Raw genomic sequence first — 27567 nt, 5'->3', positions numbered from 1 at the left:
GCACAGAGGAGGGGAGAGGGGCGGTTTACTTCTATGTATTCACTCACAACGCACTTCCTTATGTTTAGTTCCACAATAATTTGGATGTGTGTGGAAAGTGGCTCTCCCACACTGCAGCTGTGAGGAGGAACTCCTCTTCCTCACTCCTTCAGGTTCTAAGGGAAACATGTTGTTCCTAAAATACTTTAAATTCTTTTCATCTAATGTAACGATCAGTTCAAAGCCCAAAGGTGGGGGGATGATAACCACATGCCCCCCCCCCCAATCCCAGCATACTTGCCAGAAACCTTGAAGGACAGATACAAGCAATCTAGAGTGAGGTAACCTCTAGGTAATGAGGTGGATCTACCCAAATGCAAATGGCCTCCATTATGCAAACAATTTGGCCTTCCCACTTAAAGGGGTTTCTGGCCCCACTAACTGTTTCTCCAGTCTTTGCTTCCTGGCCAACACAAGGTTAACAACTCTGTTTTGTCCTTCCATGCTGGCTCACCAGAATACACTGCTTTGCCTTGACACGGGGCTCAGCATGCTGGGAACCAAGTGTTCACAGGCTGGAAACACCACTTGAAGTCATTCTCTCCTCTTCTTTTCAGTTTGTTTAAAAGTTGGGGGAGGGCATGTGTGTGTGCTGGCCTGGGGTGCATGTGTGAGAACCAGAGGTAGACAGCAGGTGCCCTGTCCTGTCACCCCACCTTATTCCTCTGAGACAGTCACACACTATCTAGAGCTATGCCGGCTGTCAGCAAGCCATCTGCCTGTCTCCATCTTGGTACAGCAGAGGGTTACAACCATTTGTGATGCTGGGGATTTGACCTCAGTTCCTCTAGCTTATGCAACAAACATACTTGCTGGCTATTTTAAGTGAAAAAGAACTGAGAGCCTAGCTCATAGTGGGAGTGGTCAAAGCCAAAAACACTGGAAGCAAAGCACTTCCCCTGCAATGTAAAGAGTTTGCTCCAAGAAGAAACAGAGCACAAGGCTGATGGCTCCCCAATATGGGCTCTTGCACCCCTCAGGAATTTGCTGAGGGTAGCTCTTCTGCTGCAAGCAGGCAGTACAGAAGGGAAACCTTAAGAAATAGGTCTGAAGCCTCCAGGGTCAACAGTGAGAAGTGATGGAAGGCTAGTGCAGCCCACATCTCAGCCTAGGACTATGCAGAGTCTGGACACCATTCAGTTGAACATCATGAACAAGACACAAGAAATAAACAGACCCACAAAGTGGTAGAGCACGTGATAGGTGGCTTCTCTCAGCTCCACAGCACCTTATGAGGCTCGTGACCAACAGGCATACCTGCCCAGCAAGCAGTATGTGCAAAGGTCTTGGGCTTGAAACCACCTAAGAACCCAATGTGCTGTCTCCATACTGTCTTAGACACATGCAAGACACTGGGAACAATTATGCTTAGAATGGGTGTCTAGAGAGCAGGGAGGAACATGTCTTCCAATTTCAGTGCATGTAAGGTTGATGCTCTGATATTCCTGGGGATCTTGTAATAACTTGAGATGCAAGAGTAGCTCAAGAAAACCTTAGGATTGAAACATTTATCAGCACAGAGACCCTGGGAAAGACACACACAATACAGTGAGAGGGAGCCCTGGACGTAAACACCAAAGGTTCCCCAGCTGCACACAGGCCTGGAGAAGCTCTCTGGCCAAGACAAAATAAGGAAGGACTTCAAATTCTTTGTCTATGAACTCATGGGCCAAGATCAACTGATATGGGTCTATAGCCTTCAACTTCCATGCCTTGCCAGAAGACTGAATCTGATTTTAAAGTTTTCCTTCGGTTTCTTAATAGAAAGTTTATCTTAAAAACCGTTCTTAAAGTCATGAGGAATGGATTTTAGCAGTGTATTGGGAACTGGTTCTAAGCTCTTTACACCACTTGAGCTTCTCCTATTCTACCAGGAAGGGCTATCACCACTTCACAGAATGAGGCACAGGAAGGTTAGTTGAGTGTCAAGGCCACCCATGATCACTGTGCAGTCAATCAGATTTGGGGGTTCTTCTCTTTACCCACTAGCACCACACATCACTGGGTAAGCCAAGCCATCCTACAGAGGAGTGTCTTAATGCTGCAGTGTGACCCCATTACAGCTGTCCTGGAAACCATAGCTGAGGACTTGGGATGAGGACAGAGAAGGAAACAAGTGTTTAACTTTGGCAGCATCAACTTCAGCACACCTAGTGCATTTTTTAAATACAAAAGACATGGGGAGGGGGCTGCTTGGGGGCAGGCCCAGGAAGGTGGAAGCACAGGGCTGCTCTCTTCCTCCAGCTCCAGGTTTGACAACTGGCCCAGGACTACGAATCCAGGAGTGTTCCAAGAATCCCTTCCCCAGCTCGCCTGTCTTCTCAGCCCAGCTGCCTTCCTATGAGGCACAGGGGCTCCTAGTTGTGAGTGCAGATTAGGATCCAGTCCTGCAAGGGAGACCCTGTAGCTTCCCCCTTCTCTGAGCCGGGTGACAGTGTCTCCTTCAGCTATAAATGTCCTCCACTCCCTGGGTGTCCTAACCTAACAGAGAGATAGTAACTAATCCGAGATGAAGGAGAACATGCCTCCGTCATATAAATAACATGCCTCCGTCATATAAATAGGCTAAGATCTTTTATTTCTCTAATTTTTAGTTCTTTGTTCAACTTTCTTCTTTTGTTTTTGTTTGACTGTTTGAGACAAGAGGTTCACTGTGCAGCACAGGTTGGCCTCAAACTCTTAACCTTGGGCTCTGTAGAGCTGAAATGCTGTCTACCCTCCCACCCCAACCATTTCTGAGGTAGGGTCTGGCCAGAACTCAGACTTCTGCTTTCTAGGTGCTGGGATAAAAGCATCCTCCAACATGCCTGGCCCAAACATGCTTAGCTTTCTAAGGCCTGATTCTCCACATACAGCAGGGTTCAGAGCTGGTCAGAAAACAGAGTTTCAACAAGGCAGCTTTAAGACTTCTAACAGAAGACCTTCTACAGTATTCTAATACAATGACTATTTGAAAGAAGTTTAAAAAAACTGAGGGCCATAATTTCATAAACAGCTTATAATTCCTTAAGATTATTTCTCTATTAATGAATTCAATTATTACTTCATATAATACTGCCAGACCACATCGTTTCTCAGTTAGGACATAAAGCTTGATTCAGCTTACAATCTAGTAGGGGGAAACATCCCTTATCTAAACTGTGTCTCTTAGAAAACTGCTTATCCACACAACTAGTCATGCGGGACAATCCGTAGACCACGGCCACTATGGGGACCCTTGAACCTCCCCTACTGTATACAACAGTCAGGAGATCAGGGCTACTATGGAGCCCTTAAACTTTTCTATGGTCCCTTCCATATCCTAGATAAGTTTTTGCAGTACCTTTCTTTTATTAAGTAAAACGTGCCCTCTCCCTTTCCCCATTGTCTAACTGTGGGGGAAAGTCTCTCTCAAGTCTCCTCCCGCCACTGATTTTACCTCTCCCCCATGCCACTGTCATACTGAACTGGCAGGATCAGCACCCAGGAAGTTAACCACACACCAGCAACTACTTGGACACCCTCCCGTCGGGCTCCAGCACCTGTTCCTGGCAGGTGTGAGGCTTGACATCATGCACCAACAGCAAAGGCTGTGCCAGTTCTCAAAGGCTAACTCCTGGTCAGGGCTGTCTTAGACATCACACACCCGAGAACTCTCTCACCACACAGGACAGCAACACGGTCATTGTCAGAGAGTCATCCCTCATCCACACGCAAATTAGAAGACAACAAGTACCAATCATGGTGACCTCTGCCAAGGATGGCTGTGCTTTGTAATTTTTGTTTGTTTGTTTGTTTTGTTTTTCAAGACAGGGTTTCTCTGTGTAGCCCTGGCTGTCCTGGAACTTACTCTGTAGACCAGGCTGGCCTCGAACTCAGAAATCTTCCTGCCTATGCCTCCCAAGGGCTGGGATTAAAGGCGTGTGCCACCACTGCCAGGCTGTAATACTTTTTTTTTACTATGATGTATTAATTGCATTTGTCAGTGGCATTCAGTATGATGCTTTGACACACACACACACATGCACGCACGCACACACATATGATCAAAGCCACCCTCCCTCAGCACCACCCTTTACTTTTCACTCCTCTGGTTTGTTTCTCTTGTTTTGTTACAAATCATAATTTTTGCAATCACAGAATATCTTGAAAACATACTTTTTAGAAATTAGTGTATCATCATGTGGCATCTGTGTGCCACAGATTCCCTTTAATTGTAATTTCTCTAGCTTTCCCATAATTTCATTCTTAACAATTTATATTTTACAGAGACTCAAAAACTTCAAGTCCCTTCAGCCTTTCACACAACTGGTGGATAATGAGACAACACATGTTTCGAACATTGCCTCAACCAAATAAATCAATAAAACATTCTCTATGTGTGAGAGAATCTACGAAGTCTAGATCTACGAAGGTGTTGAAGAAAATGTTTTTGAAAAACATGTTTCATGGGGTGCAACCCTTAGACAAAAAGCCATGGGCAATTAGTACCACTGAAGAAGGGAGAAGTGGTCTTCCCCAGGGATGAGGCACTAACTGGTTACCAATAGCAGAAGGTCAGCTCTGAAAACATATACATACGAACAACAGTAAAGAGACTCAGCAGGTTGTATTTTAGTTATGTGTATATTTATATGTATATAACCATAGTAAGACAAAGGCAGTCATAAATTTGGAAAAGAGATCACGAAAGGGTTGACTTGACACAAGCTAGCACGGGTCATCTGGGAAAGGGAAACTTCAAAGGAGGAAATGCCTCATATCAGACTGGCCTCTAGGCAAGTCTGCTAGGCATGTGCCTGGTTAATAACTGATATAGGAGGGCTCAGCTCACTGGGGGCAGTGGCACCTCTGGGTGGGTGGTCCTGGAGGAAGTAAGCCAGTAAGTGACACCTCTCCATGGCCTTTGTATCAATCAGTCCCTGCTTTCTTGCAAGCTAACATAGTATTTACATGCTCTGCCACCAGAGCTACACCATAAGAGCACACTGTCAACCTTGGGCTTACGTGCTTGTCAAACATTTCCACGTGGGCCTCCAAATCATAGTCTGGAAGGAGCGCTAATATGCGGCTAAGCTGACAGTTCAACTGGTCAAGTCCTTTTTCCACTGTGGAGCTTTAAACTGTGTCTATTTTTGTTGCCATAATAAAAATGTTGCCAAATGGCGTTTTCTTTCCTGCATCATGAATATTACAGAGGAAACTCATTATGATATTTACTACATTTGGGGGGAAAAAACTAAAGCAACTCAGGTGTGTCATTTGCAGTCCTAGCTCTAATCTTGACCTCCAACCTAGTCATTTGAACTCTGAGTCCGTTCCACAATTTCTAAACTAAGAACAATGGCACCTGCTGCGGGTCAGTCTGCTGAAGGTCAGCCGGGCGGGCGGGCGGCACTGAAAGGTGGAGCTCCTCACTCGGAGGGAGTGACTGCTTAGGTGCTATTTGTGGATCAGCTCAAATTCCCATTGGCTCACCTAGCTATTTAAAACTCCAGGGCCTTCAGTGTACTACACAGAGAGTTGACATGGACATTCTAGAAGTGGTGGCAACTGGGCCCTGAAGAGCGGGGGGATGGACATTCTAGAAGTGGTGGCAACTGGGCCCTGAAGAGTGGGGGGGGGGGGGGAGAGACGGGACATAACACAATAGGGTATGGACCCGATGCCATCGATCTAGGTGAGTCCCCAGAAGAGCAGGGGGACATATCACAACAGGGTGTGGGCCTGGTGCCAAGCCACAGAGAGCAGCATAGGGCTGGCGGGGGTCAGGGGAATGCTGAGAGGAGCTTATGTTTGAACTGGGCCTTGGAATATGGAACTAGCTCACTTAGACTAGGATAAACCTCATGAGGAGGAGCTGGTAGAGAGGGATGGTGTGTTCTGGGAAAGATGGTTAGCTCGGAAGAGAGAGTGTCAGGAGCTCCAAGGAAGGAGACCACTGGACCTAGCTAGGGATGGCCTTGCATTATAACAAAGCTAAGGAGTTTGCACTTCCCTGTACACAAGATCACGTTAACATAGAGACACACTCCCCAAGGTGCATAGGTGTGCATGCACTCGAAGCATGTGCGCACACACACATTCTATGAATCTCGTTTCACTGAAAACATTTTTAAATCACTCTTATCATCTTAGTCTAATTTCCATGTAAAATAATTTTATTTCTTTTCTTAACTCCACCTTTCTCCTTAAACAAAATGAAGCTCCCTCCCTTGCAGTGGAAACAGACATTGTTTTAAAGCTGATGATGCGCTTGTCTCTGTCTAGACATCTTACTCCTTAGCTCTGCATGGCACACTTTCTAGCAAGATCCCACGAAAAATGCACAACTCTGCCTTGAGCACCGGAGAGCTAGAACCCTTTGGAGGAATTATGATACCCTGCCCACGACCCTCCACCCCAAGTGAGCACTGGCAGCAGAAGTAAAGCTCCCAGGACAGTACTGAGAAGAAAGACTTCCCTTCTGATAGGAGAGCTGGCAACAAGAGGCCCACAGACACAAGGAGCACAGGGACGCACAAGCAAACAGCCTGAGTGTACAAATATTACAGTAGGGATATGCTCTTAGGAATTCCATAATTACTTCTTTGGTTTAAATTTTGTAGGATTTTACTTCTAAAATTATATACTTCTAGTATATAATAAGCCCTGGTAAACATTTTAAGATTTCTTTTTTCCTAACCATGACTGAGATAAGAGACCGTGAAATAGGTGACTTCTGAAAAACGCCTTCAGATGTCTGAACTGAACATCAGTGCTGCTTTCTGACAAGGACCAGTTCTGTCAACTTCAAAACCTACTCAGCAAAAGAGTTGGGGTACTGCAGAGTGTATTCACAGCCCACGTACTAACTGGAGCACTCAAGAGCTATCTACTGACTGATGGACAGACTGACTGACTTTGACTATCTACTGACTGATGGACAGACTGACTGACTTTGACTATCTACTGACTGATGGACAGACTGACTTTGAAGAGAGCTACATCCAAGAGAGTCTGACTTGAATGAAGCCACAAATCCCTGTACAGAGAAAAGCAAAGGAGAAACCTACAGCCCAGAGAGGAGAAATGACAACAGAGGGCATGCGGACCACTCGGTGTGGGAGCACTGCCTTTAAGGAGGATCACATAGTGTGGGAGCACTGCCTTTCAGCAGATGGAATGGGCACCTGAGCACATCATACAAAAGAATGAGCACGAAGTCTTCCTCACACCACTCACAAGACTGAAGTCAAACTGGGCAGGAACAAAGATAAACTGCAAAACCCTAAAACATAAAAGTGTCATCATCTTCGAGAATCTTTAAATGAGATACGAAAACTGTAACTAAGCAAAGGTGAAAAGGGGATAAACGGGATTTTTATCAAACTCTGTGTCTTTTGTACTTCAAAGGGTACTAGCTAAAGAAGACAGTGTACAGAGTGGGAGAAACTATGCAAAAATCATGGCCTTGGATAAAAGTCCCGCTCTCTAGGAGAGAGCGCTTCTACGGCTTACAACTAAAAAGCCAACACATTTTCCAATGAGCAAAAGGCAGAGGGATGTAGGGCGGCTGGCCAAGCCAGGCCCAACATGCCTTAGGCTTGCTCCTAGCCCATATACATGTGCACATGTGTGATTCCAGTGCTCAGGAGGTAGTGGTAGGATGAGAGGGTCTAGGTCATCTTTGGCTACATAGGGCGTTTCAAAGCCAACCTGGTCTATATGCATACAGTCCCATCCTACCTCACACCACATAAAACAACTCATTCTTTAAAGCTTATTTTTTTATTATTTATTCATTTTATGAGTATGAGTACACTGTAGCTGTCTTTAGACACACCAAAAGAGAGCATCAGATCCCATTACAGATGGCTGTTAGCCATCATGTGGTTGCTGAGAATTGAACTCAGGACTTCTGGAAGAGCCGTCAGTGCTCTTAACTGCCGAGTCATCTCTCCAGCTATATAAATAGACACTACTTCAGAAATGATACCCAAGTTCCAATGATCACGCCAAAGGATGCTCTTTGATTTAACCTTTATGGAGATGCAAATCAAGTGACTTCATGCCTATTAGGATGTTTGTTTTTAAAAGAATCCAGATGCAGATAAGAAGTGTTGGCAAAGCTGATGACCACTGCTGGTGGCACTATAAAATGATGTAAGCACTTTTTAAAAGTTTTGACAGCTCCTAAAATATATCACTTAGCAAAATTGTACTCCTAGGTGTGCATCTATGCTGGTTAGGTTGTCAACTTGATGTACCTAGGTTTACATGGGAAGAGGGACCCTCATTGAGAAGGTGCCCTAATCAGAACTGCATATGGGCAAGTCTATGGGGGAATTTGCTTGATTAAAGACTGATGTGGGAAGTCTCAGGCCACCATCACTTGATGTTGACCTTTGGCTGGTCCTGGGTTGTATAAGAAGGCAAGCTGTACAAGCCATGAAGAGCAAGCCAGTAAGCAGTAGGCATTCCTCCATCACCTCTACTTCAGTTCCTGCCTCTAGTTTCCTGCCTTGTGTTCCTGCCCTGACTTCCCTTCATGATGTAAGCAAACAAATGCCTACAGCAACAATATTCAAAACAGTCAGAACCAAACAACTCAAATGAACTGATGGAGTTACACATAGTGTGATGTTGCCCATACACAGATACTATTCAGCAATTCAAAGAAAGGAAAGATATCGCTGAAACTTGGAAAGTTTTAAGAGGCAGATGACAATCACAAAAGACCATATTTCCTTTATGTCAAGTGTGCAGACACAAGACAAGGGCAGTGGCTACTGTCAGGTCTCAGCCAGTCCATTACGTCCAGAAATGAGCTTAAACTGGACTGTAGGAGGATTTCTGGCAGAGAAAAAGCCAGTATTTTTCAGGAATTTGTGAACTGGGTTGGGTTCCAGTCCCCAAAAGGAGCCATTCCTCTTGACTCTGAAAGAACAGGCATTTAGCTGTCCTTTAACATATACCTATGATGGCTATCAGAACATCTATGTCCACACTGGCTTCCAGGCTTCCTTATAAGTATCTGTCATACTTTTCAAAGTCTCTGCATCAGCCTTTCTGGCCCTTCAAACCTCAGATCCTGGATCTCTTTATACCCCCCAACTATCATGTCTCTCTCTCTGGCTCACTCTTGAGTTTCTCACTGGCTCACCCTCCCATCTCTCTCTGGTTCTCTTCTCTGCCTCTCTGTCACCTCTACCATCTTCATTGTTCTAGCCTGGAATATGTCCAGTCTGTTTTCTCTCTGCTCTGGAATTTTCCAGAGATCCCAAGATATTCTCTTTCTCTTTTATTCACAAAACAAAACAAAAACCTCCTTTATAACGGAGCAGCCATTCGGGCAGTTTCTGCACCCCCTCACAAAAAACTACTGGTGCCTGAAGCAAAGAATATATGCCAAGATCAAGATCAGAGAGTAATGGTAGTCCACCACTCTGTGACTAAACACACTAAATTGCTGTCTTTCAATGGGTAGATTTTTACAGTGTCTCTTAGACATTAGCAATATGTATCAGAATAAGCTAAAATGCAAAGAGAAAAAATGGCAGAAAGGGAAGCACAGGTCAAACTCCCCTTTTCCAAATGTACAAGACCAAGAAGATTTTAGGTGTTTAGAACTCTTTTTGAGTTCTGGGACATTTGCTTACACGTAATGAGATATATCAGGGAAGGAATCCAGGTTTAAACATGAAATTTACTTATGTTTCACGTACACATTATATAATACAGCTTATATAGAGAATATTTTTGGTGTGTCTGTGTTCTAGTTGTAAATAAGTATATGAGATTGTGTGTGAAATTTCCCACTGGGGATATCATGTCCACACTCAAACAGTGTGGAATTTTTTTAATGTTCTGTATTTCATATTAGAGATGTTCAACCTGTATCTGCTAGAGCAAGATCAAGAAAAGCCAAGTCACTATCAGCAAGGCCATCCCAGGGCAGGGAGCAGAAACCAGCCCATCGAGGACAGCCACAGAGCCTACTGACAACTCAGAGATCTCAGCTACACCCACCTGGTGAGGGGAAGGGAGCCTCTTGAAAATCTGAATTAGAACTCACCGCTTTCACGGAGAATGGAGCAAAGCTCAGACAGTGATTACATTATGTGGTTTTGTGTGTGTGTGTGTGTGTGTGTGTGTGTGTGTGTGTGCACACGAGCGTGCGCGCGCACATGCACATGTTCTATAGGAGAACGTGTCTAGGTATGGCCATACATACCCATGTACACAGTGTGGTTGCCAGAGGATGATGCCAGAAGTCCTGCATCACCTTGTCTTTCAATTGAGGCTGGGATCTCTCACAGAACCAGGAAGCTAGGTGGTGGCCAGCAAGTCCAAGTGACACTCCTGTCCCTATTCCCACGACACCATGGTTAGAAGCACCCAGACAACATGCCTGGCTCTCATGTGGGTTTAGAGGTTTTGAAATCAAGTCCTCATGCTTGCATAGCAAGCCCTCTTACCCACTCGTGATATGTGTGCTCTAAAGGGAAGGAAAATTGTTCACTACATTCCAACAGAGACCATGAGCCAGGCTGGGAGGGACAGACACCCTTCTACCTGTCTTAGAAAATCTCTGAATGGAAAGAGGTAGAAATAAGGCCAGACTAGAGAAGAGAGGAGGAGAGGCTGGGGAAACTCGCAGATGCAAAGGACGGTGGTGGACGGTGAATGGCATCCAGGAGCAGTCAGAGGAGGAGAGGAAAGTAGCGTGCAATGTGACTGAAGCCTGGGGCTGCACCTCAGGAGCATCGCACCTGCCTTTCATACACAAGGGCCTGGACTCACCCTCCCCCCACCCCCAATGCAAGGCCACACAGGGTAAGGACTATACCAAGGACTACATATATGTTTTTTAACATCTGAGAGAATGCCCTAGGGCTGGAGAGATGGCTCAGTGCTTAAAAGCACTGACTGCTCTTCCAAAGGTCCTGAGTTTAATTCCCAGCAGCCACATGGTAGCTCAGTGTGATCTGATGCCCTCTTCTGGTGTGTCTAAAGACAGCTACAATGTATTCATATAAATAAAAAAAATAAATCTCAAAAAAAAAAAAAAAAAGAAATGCACTAAGAGGTTTTTAAGCAGATGACCATGGGCTCAATTGGGAAAAGAGAGGTAAATACCAAAGTAGCGAACCAGTCCTATAAGCTGCTAATGAAATGTGCCTGAAAATAATTTCTAATTGTATGAAATTACTGAAACAAAAAAGAGTATTCCTCCTGCAGGGTGTGGTGGTACATGCCTTTAATCTCAGAACTCACGAGGCAGAGGCAGGCACATCTCTGAGTTTGAAGCCAGGTTGGTCTACATAACAAGTTCTAGGCCTGTCAGGGATACATGGTAAGCTCACCTCACAATACCAAAACAAAAGCAAGTCATAACCAGGCAGGACAAGAAGGAGGGAGAGGAACAGAATGGTAACACCTTTGGAAGCTTGTCCTGCTGGTGGTTCTTTCTGTCTTCCTGAGCAGTCAGTCAAACTTAGCAAGCCTATAAAACAGCCCAGGGTCTATCTCAGCCTCATCATCACATTACAGGCAAGGAAATGGATGCACAAAAAGGAAAACAGAATCATGAGCCCATAGCCCAATAGCTAAAATAAAGAGACAAATCCATTTCCTAGGGCAGTAGTGGAGTCGGGGCACTGTGGAATAAGCAGCACTGGGCTGTTATGAAGTATGGAGGGCTGGCTAGCGCTCAGCGGAAGAGCACTTGCCTAGCATGAAAGAAGTCCTGGATTCAGGTATGCACACACATATGCACACCCACACCAACACCCATGCACGTGCACACATCCATACACACACACACAGAGGAAAGGGAAAGAAGAATGCATAGCTTTCACTGACGCTTTAAATACATCTATTTCCATATCTCAAGACTTTTCAAAATTGAGTAAAACCCTAATAAAACCATGCAGATCAGGTTGTGCATATTCTCCAAGTTAGTTCAAAGTAGCTCTGTTATAATGACCTGTGTCTGTGAAAGCTGAATACTTTGGACCTGAGGAAGCAGAAAGTATGCGTTCGGCAGCTGCTCCACAGACCCTTCTCTAGAGACTCTGCGAGTGCCCACTCCGGATACCTGTGGAAAGCAAGAGAAGCACACATCTGTCAGTGTCAGCATGCCTTGTCCACACACACACACCTGCTGACCAACACATCTGTCTCCATCTACAAAAGTCCTCATAATGCAAAACTCTTCTCTTCTGATGTGGGACCAATGTGTTTAATGGAATCTAATGAGAACTAAGCACAAACACTTGATCCTGATGCTTGAATTACCTGGTACCACATCTTTAGTATGTCCCGGGTACCACAGGTTAAGATCCCTGTTCTGGGAACACCAGCAAAACGGTATTCCCTGTGCCCTTCCAGTATCTTGATTTCAGTAGCCATGTGAATGGGGAGTTTTCCCAGAATAGACAGCCGCACACTCAGCAATGTCTCCTGACCATAAACACGTCTGCAAGAGGAGGCAGGCAAAAATCTTGGAGCAGCCCACCTGTCTGAGAGGGAGGGGCCTGCTAGGTTCTAAAAAACTGTATGGAAAATAGTTTTGGCTTCATTCTAACACACTTCAAAGACCCAGGGCTTATCAGGCTGCAGGGAAGGTCTTCTGTGGCCCACTAAGCAGAAGCCTGGAAGTTGATAGACTTCGCATCGCTATAGGCTGTAGGTTAAGGACATGAAAGGGCAGAAAATCTCTCCAAGAGTCCTTTAAAAACAGTCATACTCTAAATCAATAGCCAAACTCTATGGCAAAATGAAGGTACTCACACGATAGGAGAAGACTCCATGTGAGGAGGTATTAATAAATAACGAGCTTTCGATGCTCCCTTCTTCGGTAGGTAAGAAAATAATTCTGAAGGATGTTTTCCCCATTGCTGGAATCACCTGAGAGGAAAGCACCTCGTTAGCCATCTGGAAAGTAGTCACAACCTTTCTTCCCTCTTGACTACTGCAAACAGCTCCTCGCTCACATCCTGCATCCTTTATCAGCATCATGAAGCCCCGAGACTCTCCAAACTGACCATCTGTCACTCCAAGAGCAGCTGCCAATCACGGCAAATAACTGCCCAGCTCCCTCACTGCAGATCGGAGCCGTGTGCCTTACTTTCTACTCTCCTCTTCACCCACATGTCCACCTGTCTGTACCTAACAGTCTGTTTCTACTTAAGTACGGAGGATGATGTACAGATGCGCAGATTTTTTTTTTAATTATTAAATATATTGACATGGTACTAAAAGCCAGGGAGAGTGTTTATCTGCATAAACCAAACCAATCATAGACCAAACGTAGGGCTTCTCTGTTAACATTTCCTTGCTCTCGTTAGTTTGTGAAAGTTTTAACATCAAGCAACACGGCAATCAAAATCATTAAAAGCTTAAAGAAGTTCAAGGTGACTGAAAAACTTGCCATTTTTCCCCATCAAGTATCCAGCACTACCAAAACCATGAAAGAAAATGGATGGGAAAGTACACACAAAGCAACCAACAAGCAACCAAATGGAAACACGGCCAGAAAGGGGCTCTGAGCAGAAAGTCAGGCTCATCAGCACTCACCCTGCAATGGACAGGCGGCACATGGAAATGTCTAGCAGCTGTAAACACTGAGTTCACCACAACCTCGCTCTCCCTGCTGGGGTTGTAGGCATAGAGAAGCTTCGCCGCAGGATGTCCCAGGAACCTGGTTGGGGAAGAGGAAAGAAAGACAAGGTACTTGTGACTATCAGTATCCCTCCCGAATGTACTTACACACCATTATTTATGCTATGGACTGAGCTCAGAGTGCCATGCACACCACTGAGCTGCACCTCTAGCCTAGACATATCTTTAACCCCAGAGAGCTATCAGTGTTCATTATAAAGTTAAAAGAAGAACAGGGTGGACGATACCATCCTCAGGGCCAAAGTCTCCATCATCAAGAGTTCAGCTGTGTCTGGGTGTGTTGACAGCTGGCATTCCCTTCCAGAGGAGGGGCTGGAGTATATAGGCTGTGGAGACCTGAGAGGAGGAGGCACAGTCTGCAGAGCCAGGGAGAGCTCATGCTGGCTAAAGACTTCTCAGTGCAGCTGCCTTGAAGTTACCCATGTCTTTCCAGTAACCTCTCATCCACAGTAAGTAGCCCAAGAAACTCAAAGCCCAACTTGGTGAAATCACACTCTGGTCGGTCACCAGGGCCTTAGTGGGATGGGGATAGTTGCTGCTTAGCTCCTCTCTGAAGAGAAACAGTTCTCACAACAGAACTGGCAAATCTTGTTGGAAATAAAACACTTAAAACATAACAGGTTTAAAAGCAAACAAGAGAATTTTTATTTTTATAAGAGTAATGACAACCTATACTAGCGCCCCATTTGTTTCTGTATTGTAAGAATTCAGTGTATCTGCATTATTAAGTGCTTTCACATATTTTTGTTTATAAAGCAAAACATACTCTGCATGTAATAACATATCTAGGGTTTCTCATTCAAATCAAGAGATATTTAGTTAAGAAACTGTATTCACCACTCAAAGCTTCTCAGAGCCCACCAAGGAAACACAAGCAAGGCCCACCTTCTAAGCTGAAGAAATGCATGCATGAAAGATGATCAGCGAAATTAAATGGGGCAGACGCATCCGAGGGGAACTAAGAGGAACCTTTCCCTTTGTCACATGACCGATCAATGCATGGAGATGGCAACTACAGGCAAAGAAACAATATGAAGAAACCAAACCCTGGAGTCCCGAGCCTTGGAACAAGCTGGCCATTGGTCAGCAAGGAAATCCACATCCCTGCCTACTTTAATTTACTCTCAAAGCTCGGGCAAGCACACTTTCATACTGCACTTTTTGGTAAATACATTGTAATAGTTCAAGAGAGATAGATAGAGGGAAGGACAGGGAATTCTCATGGCGTTCAGTACCACGAGAGAGCATTCAGGAGGCTGCTGCTGCGGAACCACAGGCTCTCTCAGCCTGAGGTACAGAGGGAAATCCTGTCTCAAAAGCAAAACAAAAACCTGCAGAGGCAAAAGGCTTTACACAGTATTTGAAACCTTCTCGCCAATCTCCCACTAATGATCTAATGGAGAGGCTGTCACATCGAAGCTTTGACTGGCAGCCTAGCAAGAGGACTGTGGAGTGCAGGAGAGGCCTCCAGCCTAGCTGGTCTGCAGTGGTCATTTCCTTCCAGCACCTATGCATGTCTCGCACTGACTTCACCTGCTCCACCAGGCTGCAGTAGAGCCTGCAACTCATTCACTGCACTCATTCTTCTAGATCCCCAAATCTACAGTTCTGGTTAGTGTGGCCCCAAATAAACCTACATTCCAATTTAAGCAAAATCCTCATGGTTATGTTTGTATTTCTTTTGTCTGTTCCAATTTTTCTAATAATAAAGATGTACCGTTTATTCTAGTAGAACCGTGAGATTGGGGACAGGACTCCCTACACAGTGGCAAGTCTAGGGCCAGCCTGGGCTACTCTGCCTCACACAGGGAAAAACTCACTTGTCTAAGAACAATATGCATGTTGTTTCTCTCATATGGAGCACTGTGAACCTGCCACTCAATGTGTGACATGCTGTCCCAGCTCTCACAGGGACTTTTCTAAGCACTTATATTAATGAAAGATTTTAATATATCTGGTGTGTATTTTAAATTATAAATATTTTAGAGCCTCCACTTATAACTAAAACACATTAGTGTGATTAAAACCTGGGTCTTTTGATGTCTAAACTGTACTTTTCTCATGTATGGGTATGGGTATGCACTGAGTGTAGGTCACACATGTATGTACTGGGGGAGGACACACACAGAGTTCAGATGAGGGGGTCAGATCTCTTGGTGGTTGTGAGATGGTCCAGTGTGTGCTAGAACTGAACTCAGGCCCCCAGAATAGCAGCAAACCCTCTTAAATCCTGAATTACCACTATAGCCCCCAAATTTAATTAAATAATTAACTTAAAATTAATTAAATAATTCAATTAAAATGAAATCATTTCCTGCCAGGCATGGTAAAGCATGCCTTTGATCCCAGCACTTGAGAAGCAGTGGTCAGGTGGATCCCTGAGTTCGAGGCCAGCCTGGTCTACAGAGGGAGTTCCAGGACAGCCAGGGCTACACAGAGAAACCAAAACCAAACCAAACCAAAACCAACCAACCACCACCAACAACAACAATAACAACAACAAATTCTACTATAAACATAAGGGTCACCTAATAAACCCAGCCAGAAAACTGGGCTCATGTCTTCCTTTCTTGTCATCAATGAATACAGATTTCATAGCCTTAACTAAAAGGTGCCAACTAATCAACTGAGTTACTTAAACTTGCCCCTAAGACTTTACCTACTAGTCACACGTGTTCTGGTTTCCAAGACCTTGGAGAAATGCTCTAAGGAGAGATGGTAGCACCCTCCCTCCCCAGCAGGGCATCTGCCTGCAGCCACTGGAATCCCAGCAGACACTGGAGCCTCCTTGCCCTGGCTATTTTTATTCTACTTTTCAATATTCTATTTTTACATGTGTTAAAAGGGTATGAATTTCCTTCAGTAGTGACAACTGGAAGATAATCTATGAATTTAATATGACAAAAGAATGATGAAAATGTATGAATGATTAGCACTTCCAGTCTTGGAACTGGGAGAACTTTAGCCCTTTGGAGAAGCTCTCAGGGAACAGAAGGAAGAGATGAGGTGGAGAGTCTGCCATCTGCCTGCAGTCTGCCTGAGGCTGCTGATCCCAGAAAGAGGGCGAAAGCTGAACTAGCAGGGAGGGAACTGGGAGCTTGATGGCTGCTGTGCTGTCCTAGTAACCATACAGGAGCCAGCAGGTGGGAAGAAGGGAAGCACCAGTCACTTCTGAAAGGTGCTATCAATGAAACTAAATGACATGCTGTCTTTCACTAGCACGGAAACTACCATGGTGAGTGACTGAGTGAGACGTGACCCTGGCCAAACTGCACTGCTTCTCAGCGACCAGTGTGCAAAGCTCTGTGCCCTATACTCAAGCACAAGCATGTAAAGATGGCTGCACATGCTCAGATAATGGCTAAGTTACCCTTGGGAACTCATCAGACATACAGATGAAGAAGGCTCTGCTACTGCACTGTGTAATCCCAGCATTACAGAGGCAGAGCCAAGTGGTTTGCCACAGCCTGAGGCCAGTCTGCTCTGAGGTCCAGGCCAGCTAGGGCTACTCAGTGAGACCCTGTCTCAAAGAAAACAAAATGACAAAGTAACACAGCTCAAATGACATAAAACACCTTAACATACTAAAAAACTACAAAGTATTACATAACATAGCTGAATCTTCTGAAGGTATTTCAAGTCTAAAAATCAGTAACCCTTTCAAACCAAAGCCGTTTACATAACCATTCAATTTTTTTTTAGATAACAGAACCAGTAATTAATGCATATGGACAATTAAGACAAATGTAGCACATATACATATACATACACTCACTGATCACAGTTTTAAATTTTTCTTTAATTTTCTGTATAAGAGTGTTTGCCTGTATTATGTGTATATGGGCCGCAGGCCTGCTGGTGCCTGGCCAGCAGAGACTGTCTGATTCCCTGGAGCTAGCATTACAGACAGTTATGAGTTGTCATCTGAGTGCTGGGAACTGAGCCCCCTTATCCTCTGAAAAAGTAGCAAGCACTCTTGACCCCTAAGCCCTCTTTCCAGCTCCTATATTATGGAATTTTCTGGAAGAGTAAATGACAGCCAGGATCCTATATACCTGAATTTTTTTCCTATTCTGGCTATATTCACCATGATCCATTTCATTATACCTACCAATCTAAAATAGTCTCTAAAATAGTCCCACGTGCATGCATACACACACAAACATACACACACACACACAATTTCCTCAAAAAAAAAAAAACCTTCCTGTAAACTATTCTCTCAGATTTGAAGTCAGTGAGATTATAAATCATTTAACTTATATTATCAGATAAATGATTATAAGTTCAACTTTTAACAAATTTCTTAATCTATTTTTGTAAGTAATTCAATATAAAATACTCTGAGCATGGTAGTACAAGTCTTTAGTGCCAGCACTGAGGAGATAGAGAGCTCTGTGAATTCCAAGCCAGCTAGGACTACAGTGCAGGACCTTGCTAATAATTAGATAGTTCAGTAATAAGTTCAGACACCTAGAATCTTGTAAAGTTAGCAAACTACTTTAACAATTTGATCTCCTCCTCCCTTTAGAAAAAACTCCTTTGAAAAGCTCAGCAAGATAGCTCATTCCTTGCCTGTGGCTCTAACCTTCAGAAATGCAGACAATGACAATGTCAGAAAGTGACAAGAATGGCAGGTGAAAGCTCAAAGCACGCAGACCCCACTGGCCCTAGGGTCATTCATCACCAGGTAACTTCACTCAGCATCTCTTGAACAGATTGTGAACCTAAGCAGAGCTTTGAGGGGACAAATCGAAGATGTACCTTTTCAATGCCTACTACCAGGCTTTAAGTTTTAACTGCATCCCAGACAAGGCCCCTCCTCTCCTTGTGTGATCCCAAAGCCTGCATTTCCTCTTTCATGGTTCTTAGCACTGTGACTCTCCTTACAGTATATCTCACCTTCTCTGCCTAAACGTCCACAACTACCCAGGAACTATCAATAGAGTACAACTTCCAGCCTGAAAGTACAGCAGGGAAGGCAAGCAATTGCATCTGGCCTAAAAGGATTCAGAGATCATCAGTATTCCATTTTTCTATTATAAAATAATCAAACTTGTTCCAAAAAACACCCAAAGACTTACCACTGAATTCTTACTGAAGTCTAGCTATTATCAAATAGTATAAGGCATATCATGACATAACTGGATGGGGGCTGACAGTATACCACAGTAGGAAAGCATACACCTGGCATGGACAAGGGCCTAACTGCAAACCTTAAGCAATGCAAAACATACATCAAAAACGTCAAAGGGCTTAAAATAACTTTGTACTCTCTCTTTCATGAACTATTCCTTTAACAAGTCTCAGGATTGAGATCCTTTCACATTATTATATGCTTAAAATATAGCACTGTGTATATATCATCATGTAAGATGCACTGAGGCCAGAGGCTGGAGAGGGCTCCATGGTTATTAGTTTACGTTGATCTTGCAGAGGATGGGAGCTTAGTTCTCAGCACCCATGTTGAACAGCTCACAACTGCCAGTAACCCCAGCCCCAGGGGAGCAATGTCCTCTTCCGGTTTCTGTCAGCATCAGCAGTCATGTGGACATAACTACAACTCAACACATACACATATAATTAAAAATAAAAATGTTAAAAAGATATGCTGAAGATAAATACAAATAAGATGAATTTAGTTATAAATTAAAAAAAAAATACTTACTGTATTCCAAAATCTAGAACTGACGGCTGAAAATGTAAGCCTTTTCCAATGAACAGTTTATCTGAGAAGCTAAAAGACAAAAAAAAAAAAAGAGAGAGAGAGAGAGACATTAATTGCTTAGGTTTAAATTTGAATTTTGTAATCATACACTCAGTACAATGACTCTAAATTCATGCTATCTAATTTTACTCACTTATAGATAAATTTGAACTAGAGTTCTAAAAATTTACAACCGTCTAGCTTACAGTTAATATAACATTTATCAAATGGACAGATCTTGCCAACAGATGACAACACAAACGAAGCCCTACTTAATGACTAGTAGGCTTCTTTCTGCATGAAGTCAGGTAACAGGCCCATCTTCACACACCCAAAACAAAGAAAAACACATCCGTAAAGCAGGTTTGAGGAAACTCTGGCCCCTGAATTCTTTAGGCCAATGATTAATAGGTGTACTGGCTGGTTTTGTGTGTCAACTTGACACAGGCTGGAGTTATCACAAAGAAAGGAGTTTCAAGAGAGGAAATGCCTCCATGAGATCCATCTGTAAGGCATTTTCTCAATTAGTGATCAAGGGGGGAGGGCCTCTTGTGGGTGGGACCATCCCTGGGTTGATAGTCTTGGGTTCTATAAGAAAGCAAGCTGAGCAAGCCAAAGGAACAAGCCAGTTAAGTAACATCCCTCCATGGCCTCTGCATCAGCTCCTGCTTCCTGACCTGCTTGAGTTTCCAGTCCTGCATCCTTTGGTGATGAACATCAATGTAGAAGTGTGAGCTGAATAAACCCTTTCCTCCTCAACTTGCTTCTTGGTCATGTTTATGCAGGACCCTAAGACACCAAGGAAAGGCCTGTGTGTAACAGGCTGCTGGAAGTAGGCATAATTTCCAACCAGGTCTGGATTCATTTAGTTCATTTTGTTTTGTTTGTTTCTGAGATAAAGGCTCACTCTGTAGCCCAGGCTAGGCATTATGTACCTTAGGCTGGTCTTAAACTCATGGACCTCTCTTGTCTCAGCTCCTGAGTGCTGGGTGGTATAAGAACCACATAAACTCTCGCATGGCAAGTCACACTCTCAGCACCTCTGAGTGCTCACTGTGATCTCACTTCCCTTTACAAGTCACAGGGCTGCAGAGAGAGCTCAGAAGACAGGGGTGCTTGCTGTCCCGCAGAAGACTCAGGCAGGGTCAGTTCCCAGCACCTACACAGGACTCATGACCATCTGCAGCTGCAGTGCAGGGAAATGTGACTGCTCTTCTGACTTCTTAGGGAACCAGGTATGCACATGCTACACATAAATGCATGCAACCATAAAACACTAATACACATAAAACCAAATAAACATGTTTAAAAAGTCAAGAGTCATAGATCAATTCAGTAGAAAAACAAATCAAGCACATGTAAGTGAAAAATATAATAAAGCTCTAACAAGAGATATAAACATTTAGATGGATTGATTAGATAGATAGACAGATAGACAGAGGTATGACTATTTGAAAGTTACATAGCACAGAGATGTCTACTGGAAGAAGCTCCCTAAGTGAGCACACTTTATTTAGAGACTCGGAATAGTCTCTGTAACAGAAGCTTACCATTTCCCCTCCCTCAAAGCTCTCAGGAAGCTGGCCCCACTTTAAGTCTGCCAGCTAGAAAGTATAGTGACCTTTAGAAGACCTTTCTCAGAGGTTTGCTGTTTCCTGAAAGCACATTCTCTGGAGGGGTGGGAGAACCACCCCACTCCTTACAACTCCAGCTACAATCTTTTCAAACTCCCTTCCTCCAAAAAACATCTGCTCAGAGCTACCAGAGTCTCTGTCCTATCTCCAACACCAGTTGGGTTAAAAATCAAAGTGACACTTTGGTCTCTTGTCAACTTTTCCACCCAATAGAGACTAGATCCCTTCAGACTCTAGAGCCCAGCACTACAGCTCACTTGTAAATAAGACCACTAGCTGCCTCCAGAACAGAAGTGACAACCTCAGAGGTGCACCATGGGCACACACACTTCAGAAACTGGTCAGGGCTTAGCATTCCAGGAGAACCCCAAGCAACCTTAGAGAGGTCACAGAAATATGCTATATTAGTAACGCACAACAGCAGCAAAGAGCAGCTCCTTTCCGTCCAGTGCCAGAGCCACGAGTTGAACATTGGGTTTTGCACATGGTTTCCAAGTGGGCAGACGAAGCCTGGAGGACTTCCTCAACTTACAAGGTCACAAAGCACAAAGAGGCAAATCTCTAACTCAGAACTGGGGCCACTGGAAGGGAGAACACTATCTGGGAACCAACTAGGCCTAGCCTGTTGTGTGACAGCCTGAGCTGCAGGTCTCACAAGCCTGGTTCCACACCCATGGCCATTGCTTTCCTGGTCTGAGCCAGTCAGTAGCTTCATTTGTTAGTGTCTGTCTGCCTTATCGTCTAAAAAAGAAAATGCAGGGACAGCAGTATGTAGCTTACAGCTGTTATGGGCTAAAGTGAGAGGACATGGCCTTTGCTTCATGCCTGCCCATGATTTATATAATAACCATAGTATCCTGTTACAAAGAGGATGACACTCATCTAATAAAAAAGGAAGGAGACCAATGCAGAGGCCACTGGGGCGCAGTGCCCATGCTGGCCTCTGGACTGAGAGATCCCAATGCAGTCATAGTGACAGTCTATGAATAGAACAAATGAAACACAGACTGGACTATCTCCCACATTACAGATTTTCAAATTCCACAGTCAGAAACTTCATGTGCTCAACAAAAATCAGGCATCTGGGGGTCAATTTAAAGTAATATAGCAGAAACACCCCAAATTTCTCTAACTTTAAAAAGAAAAGCAAAATCCCATCAGTGATTTCCACCCCCCTGAAATCACAGAAGATCCTTTTTCCTTGTTAATAGATTTTATGTCACCTCCCTAAAAAGTTTGGACAGCATATCAGGGCATATGGAAGCTTAACATTAAGTAGGTTAAAGTAACAGCTCTGAGAGGTCAAAGCCCATCAGAGCGGATGGAGCCGGAGAATCTTCCCACACACGCGCTCAGACAGAAGGGCTGAGGACTAACAGTACAGCTCCCTCCCCAAGACAAGCCCTCCAAACCACAACTTAGCTTCTTCACTTCTTGGAAACCAGTCCTTCCCAATCTTTCTGTTTTAAGAAATTCTCTGACCTGTCCTTATTTAGGGTCCTGCAGGCAGCATATAGAAAGCTGTCCTGCACTTAGGCTCCAAGAGAGTTAAACAAGCAGGCCTTGCTGGATTCCTAACCAGCCTCTCAGCCTATGCCTATGCACACAAGTCTCCATAGAGACCCCACAGCTGAAAACACTGAAGGACCACAGTGGGGGGGAGTAGCCTCCATATATACACCTTCCTGCTTGCCTCCCCTAATGCCTCATGGGGGTCCTCTGTCACACCCTTTACAGTAAAACTGAGCTAATGTTTCCCTGGCTTCTGTGAGCTGTTCTATCCAATGTATCAAAAACCTCGAGGGTTGTGGGAACCCTGCCTGCAGCCTGTGCGTCAGAAGTATGGGTGAAATAATCAGACTTGTGGCAGGGCACCTCAAGTAGGAAGGAGGCTTGGGACTGTGTTCTTAGTCTGAAGGATGTGACCAGAGACAGTGTCAGAACTGAACTAGACCAGAGGACTCTGGGGCTGGTGTCTATTGCAGAACTGATTACTGATGGATGAAGACAGTCCCATACTTCTCGGAGTCACAGGGACTTCGTGTTCATTACTGAGGTGCAAATGTTAGGGGGGAAAGGTGGCTGGCGTTCCACCAGTGGGTAAGTAGCAAGTGGCCATAATTAGTTACATGTGGACATCATAATTATCCTCAGATCATCAGTGCTTGTGGGTCAAAGACTAAAGACATTTCCAAACCAACACCTTTCAAGAAAAACCCTAAGAGGCTGTGGTAAATGAACAATATGCCACCTTCTCGCCCCCACAGTTTCACAGGCCAGCCTTACCTTTGCAACTTTCACCCTTAATAACACAACCCATTGTCAGGGAATGCCAACCCTCAACTGGTGTCTTTTACTCCAGGAGAGTTAGTTCCAAATGACACAAAGTAAACAAAAGCAGCTCATAAAAGTTAATTATGGCTAGGCAGTGGTGGTGCAGGCCTTTGATCCCAGCACTTGGGAGGCAGAGGCAGGCGGATTTCTGAGTTCCCAGCCAGGCCAGCCTGGTCTACAGAGTGAGTTCCAGGACAGCCAGGGCTACACAGAGAAACCCTGTCTTGAAAAAAAAACAAAACAAAATAAAACAAAAAGTTAATTATGTATTTATGCTGTGTTTTAAATTCTTACCCTGTATCTGTAAGATACACTTTTTATTACAAGGGAACAACGCAGGAGCTGTTCTGCGCTTCTGGAACAGGGAGAGCGATGGAAAACACTGGTGGTAATGCCCGAGAGGACATGAGCTCTTATCTATGTATCTCTATCTCTCTCACTCTTAGTTCAGAACTATGTGTAAGCTAACGGCATGCTTTCTTTCTGATCTACAGCCTCCTGCTTACTTTAAGTCCTATTTTAAAGATGCCCACCTTCTGCAGGAAACAGAACCTTTTCAGCAGTCAGACACAGCTGCAAAGCATCCCACAGTATTTTAAGGTCTAGCTAAATGACCCAAATCCAGCCACCGCACACTTTTTAAAGGTCCATCTCTGTTTAAATGATCCAAATCAAGGCAGCCCACAGTTCTTAAAGACCCATCTATGTTTCAATAACTGAAATGAAGTCATCCCAATTTTTAAGGTCTATCTCAGTCTAAATGACCCAAAACAAGTCACCTCATACTTTTTAAAGGCCCATCTCTGACTAAATGACCCAAATCAAGACATCCCACACTTTTTTAAAGGTCTATTGCTGTCTAAATGTCCCAAAATCAAGGAACCCCATACTTTTTTTAAAGGCCTATCTCTGTCTAAATGATCCAAATTCATGTCTTTCTCTTTTTCCTAAACAGTCATATTTTTCTCTATACATATAAAATAAAGCCAAATAAAACAAAATTAAATTAAAAAAAAAAGTTTGGAAAGGTGGCTAGTCCAAAAGAAAAGACCTTTGATTAGAAATGAGCCAGCCTGAGTCAGATACAGCTGTAGTAGGAGCCCAGGGAGCAGGGCTCAGGCCCCTAATCTGTAGAATGTGCTGGATGCAGCTGACATTCTCAGAACTGTGTGGATACCTGGATTCCTTACTCCTAGAACAAGTCAGCCCAGGTGCAGACGTCACACACATTCTTCAAAAACAACAGCCCGGAAACTCTGACATGAAAATAAGTTAACTATAACCAGCTGTCTGGTTGTTTGGGTGGCTTGTCAGCTAAGCAAAGGCAGGATGGCACCTGACTGTTCTCCATATTCCTCAATAGTCTGTTTCCATCAAAACTCTACCAAGATGCTGCTTTTTAATAAACTTTGCCAACACCTAGATAGCACAAAATTAAAAAAAAAAAAAAGTCAAGACAATGACTTCGGCCAATGAAGTGGGGGTGGGCAAGAGAAATGATCCATACTCATTTCACAAAGCCTCTGCACCCAACGGGAGCACATCATCCCACGAGGAAATGATGCTCAATGTTCACGGCTACATCCTGTTATCCAGAAACGACACATCACTAACTGCAGGGCTTGAAATAACAGTAAAGCTCACAGTGGAGATAAAGGTCTCTTGGCAGAACATGGTTTCTTAGTTTCTTTTACTGTAGAAAGCTCCAGGTTTTATGGTTAATACAATGAGACAGAACGTCAAAGAATAAAGGGCTCTGAGAACGCAAATTGGGTCTGTGGATACACGCTCAGTGATTTAAAAAAGGAAAATAAAAAAGCTTGGGCTTGGAGACAGCTCCAATGTATTGATGACCAGGCCTTCCTAAGGCCATGACAAATGTCCTCCACTAAAGTGTCTCTAAAATTGCTAATGAATATCCTCACACCTGTAACTCCCAGAGAGAATTCCTCTTTCAATGTCTAACCAACTACTCTTTCTGGATGGATCCTGGAATTTTCAACATTACCCCCTCTCTCTCTTTTCTCCTACACATACATATGAAGAAACCTATGCCCTGGTCCCTTAAGCCCTCTGACCTTCCCTGTTTCTCCAAACCCTCTTCCCTCTCATAGCCTACATGTTAATGAATAATGACAGCTATTATGAACTCGGTCCTTCTGAGGTGCGAGATGCTAGCCCAGAACTTTATCCCATCTAACTGTAAGCAAGCTGTGTGGAAACTTATCTGTTACAGTTAGTCATCAAGCTTGCAAATGCCCATCTGTTGAAGTCTTCATCCACAGAGTGATGCCTGTGAGAGGTGGTGAAATCTTTAAGCAAAGCTTAGTAGGAAGGTTTTAGTCACTGAGACCATGTCCTTGAAGGCAGTCATGTGTGGGTCAAAACCACGAAGAGCACAGTTTGCTCTATGTATGTTCCCCACACCCAACATCCAGCACCTCCACCAGAGACACACAAGCAATTATCCCATCTGGACATTGGCAGGACACACTACAATCACTAGCCAACAGAAACTTAAAAGTGTTCATTACCTCAAGTATTCTTCTACAGTAACCAGAAGTTGACTAGCACACATTCCAACTTCACACATGAGGAAATGACCGGAGGACTTCAAACACTTGCCAAAGCCCTCCTCCTCCAGGTAGAGAATGGGATGTGAATTCACACAGGGAACCCCTGGCTCCACGGCCTGCCCCCTCCTCATGATCACTTAGCCCTCCCACTCTTCTGCTAAGGGCATCAACGATCCACAAGCTGTGGAGTCGAGGGCTGAGCTACCTTAATCTCTCTGCTGGCTGCCATCTCTGGAGCAGCCCTTCCTGGGTTTCTAGGAAACTGGTGCTGTCTGCTGTCCTTCCACAACAGCTGCACAGTCTATATCCCCTCAAGCTCCTCTCTCAGTGCCTCTGTACAAGACTGAAGGAGGCTCTTCTTTGTGGAGGCCGTGTCTTTTACTGTCTACTGTAATGCTAAGTGAGGGGAAGCCCAGGAGTCTGCACTGTGCCTGTAGCCACTAGGCCCCAGGGGTGGGGGTAATTGTGATTAAAGATGCCAATAGCTGGGCAGAAGAGACATAGGTGGGGTTGAGGTTCTGCAGGCTTAGAGAGAAAGAAGTACAAGGAGGGAGGAGAGGAGAGGAGCTGCCTTAGAAGAACATGCAGGAGGCAGGAGAACCGCCATGGGCTAAGAGCGAAGAGAACGTGGCCCAGAGAGCCCAAGTGGGCTAAATGCAGCTCAGACAGGACATACTAAATAATGGGGTTAGTGACAGTAGATTCTAACAGCATGGAGGGTAGGCAGCTGCTCAGCTACTATGCTAAGGCTATTTAAAAATATGAAGGCTGTGTGTGTGTTCATTCGGGGACATAAATGGTCTATGGAGGGGAAGAGGTCCTGGGATGGGATTTTTAATATTTTTTACTACACTTCCTCCTCTCAGTTCTCTTACTCTGGAAAAGGATTCCTGCCCACCCAGTAGCTCTACCTACCATCTCTTAAGATTTTGTTGATTCACGGCAAAAAAACAGTTGTTATTTGGTGGCTATTCAGTACCTTCCTGACAACATTTGTAGATTTTTCACTCTCCAGCTTCTGAACTGGCCTTGTACCAGTTTTACTAGCTCCCCTTGCAGCTAGAATACTTCCACATGACCAAGATGTGACCAGACCGACTCACCTAAGGCAGGGCATCAGACACTGAAGCAACAAGAAGGGAGGGAGGGAGGGCAACCACAGCAGAAGTAGTGCAGTTGTGTCAATGGCCAAGACAGCAATGTCCCTAGCAAGTTCTTCAGGCAGTCATTCTAGCTGCCAAATCCCCTCCAGCTTGTGCTCCCAGGCCTATTCTTAATTCTTCCTAGAGATTCTGTCAGTTCCCAACTCTTTTCAATACATTCCCTTTTGCTTAGATGCGCCAGCACTATTTTTGTTGTTGTTATTTAGCTGATTCACTTCCCAAGCCTGTGTGTATCTGTGGCCTAGACTCTTCTGTGAAGCTCCTGGCTGGACATTCCGTCTGTACTCTTGGAGGGACAGCTGCCAGAACCTCCAGGTGGAATCCAAGATGGCAGTGAAGGTGGTGTGTGTGATTCTCACCCTGCTGAGTGGCTAGCCTATGTGTCCTCAGGGAAGCCATCTAGAACTCTACTCCTGTTGCCTTCCTTAATTCCACAAGCAAGTGGTTCTGAGAGGTCTCTATGGATT

At 44.4% G+C, this 27567-nt stretch overlaps 1 protein-coding gene across 2 annotated transcripts in view; it reads right to left on the bottom strand.

The window, feature by feature from the left end:
- Positions 1-27567, bottom strand: part of Tmem131l (transmembrane 131 like) — a 142224-nt gene that overhangs the window by 51234 nt on the left and 63423 nt on the right. For both annotated transcript variants that reach the window (XM_021157333.2, XM_085835807.1), the window contains exons 4-7: positions 19355-19423; positions 13582-13705; positions 12796-12912; positions 11990-12100 (exon numbers count right to left, since the gene is read on the bottom strand). In XM_021157333.2, the coding sequence (XP_021012992.1) occupies positions 11990-12100; positions 12796-12912; positions 13582-13705; positions 19355-19423 (421 nt within the window). The remainder of the gene's footprint in view (positions 1-11989; positions 12101-12795; positions 12913-13581; positions 13706-19354; positions 19424-27567) is intronic.

This window comes from Mus caroli, unplaced genomic scaffold (genome assembly GCF_978045245.1).
Source record: "Mus caroli unplaced genomic scaffold, Mus_caroli_1 scaffold_3, whole genome shotgun sequence".
Lineage (NCBI taxonomy): Eukaryota > Metazoa > Chordata > Mammalia > Rodentia > Muridae > Mus > Mus caroli.
The sequence above is the reverse complement of the archived record's forward strand: the minus strand, read 5'-3'. Positions and strand labels throughout refer to the sequence as shown.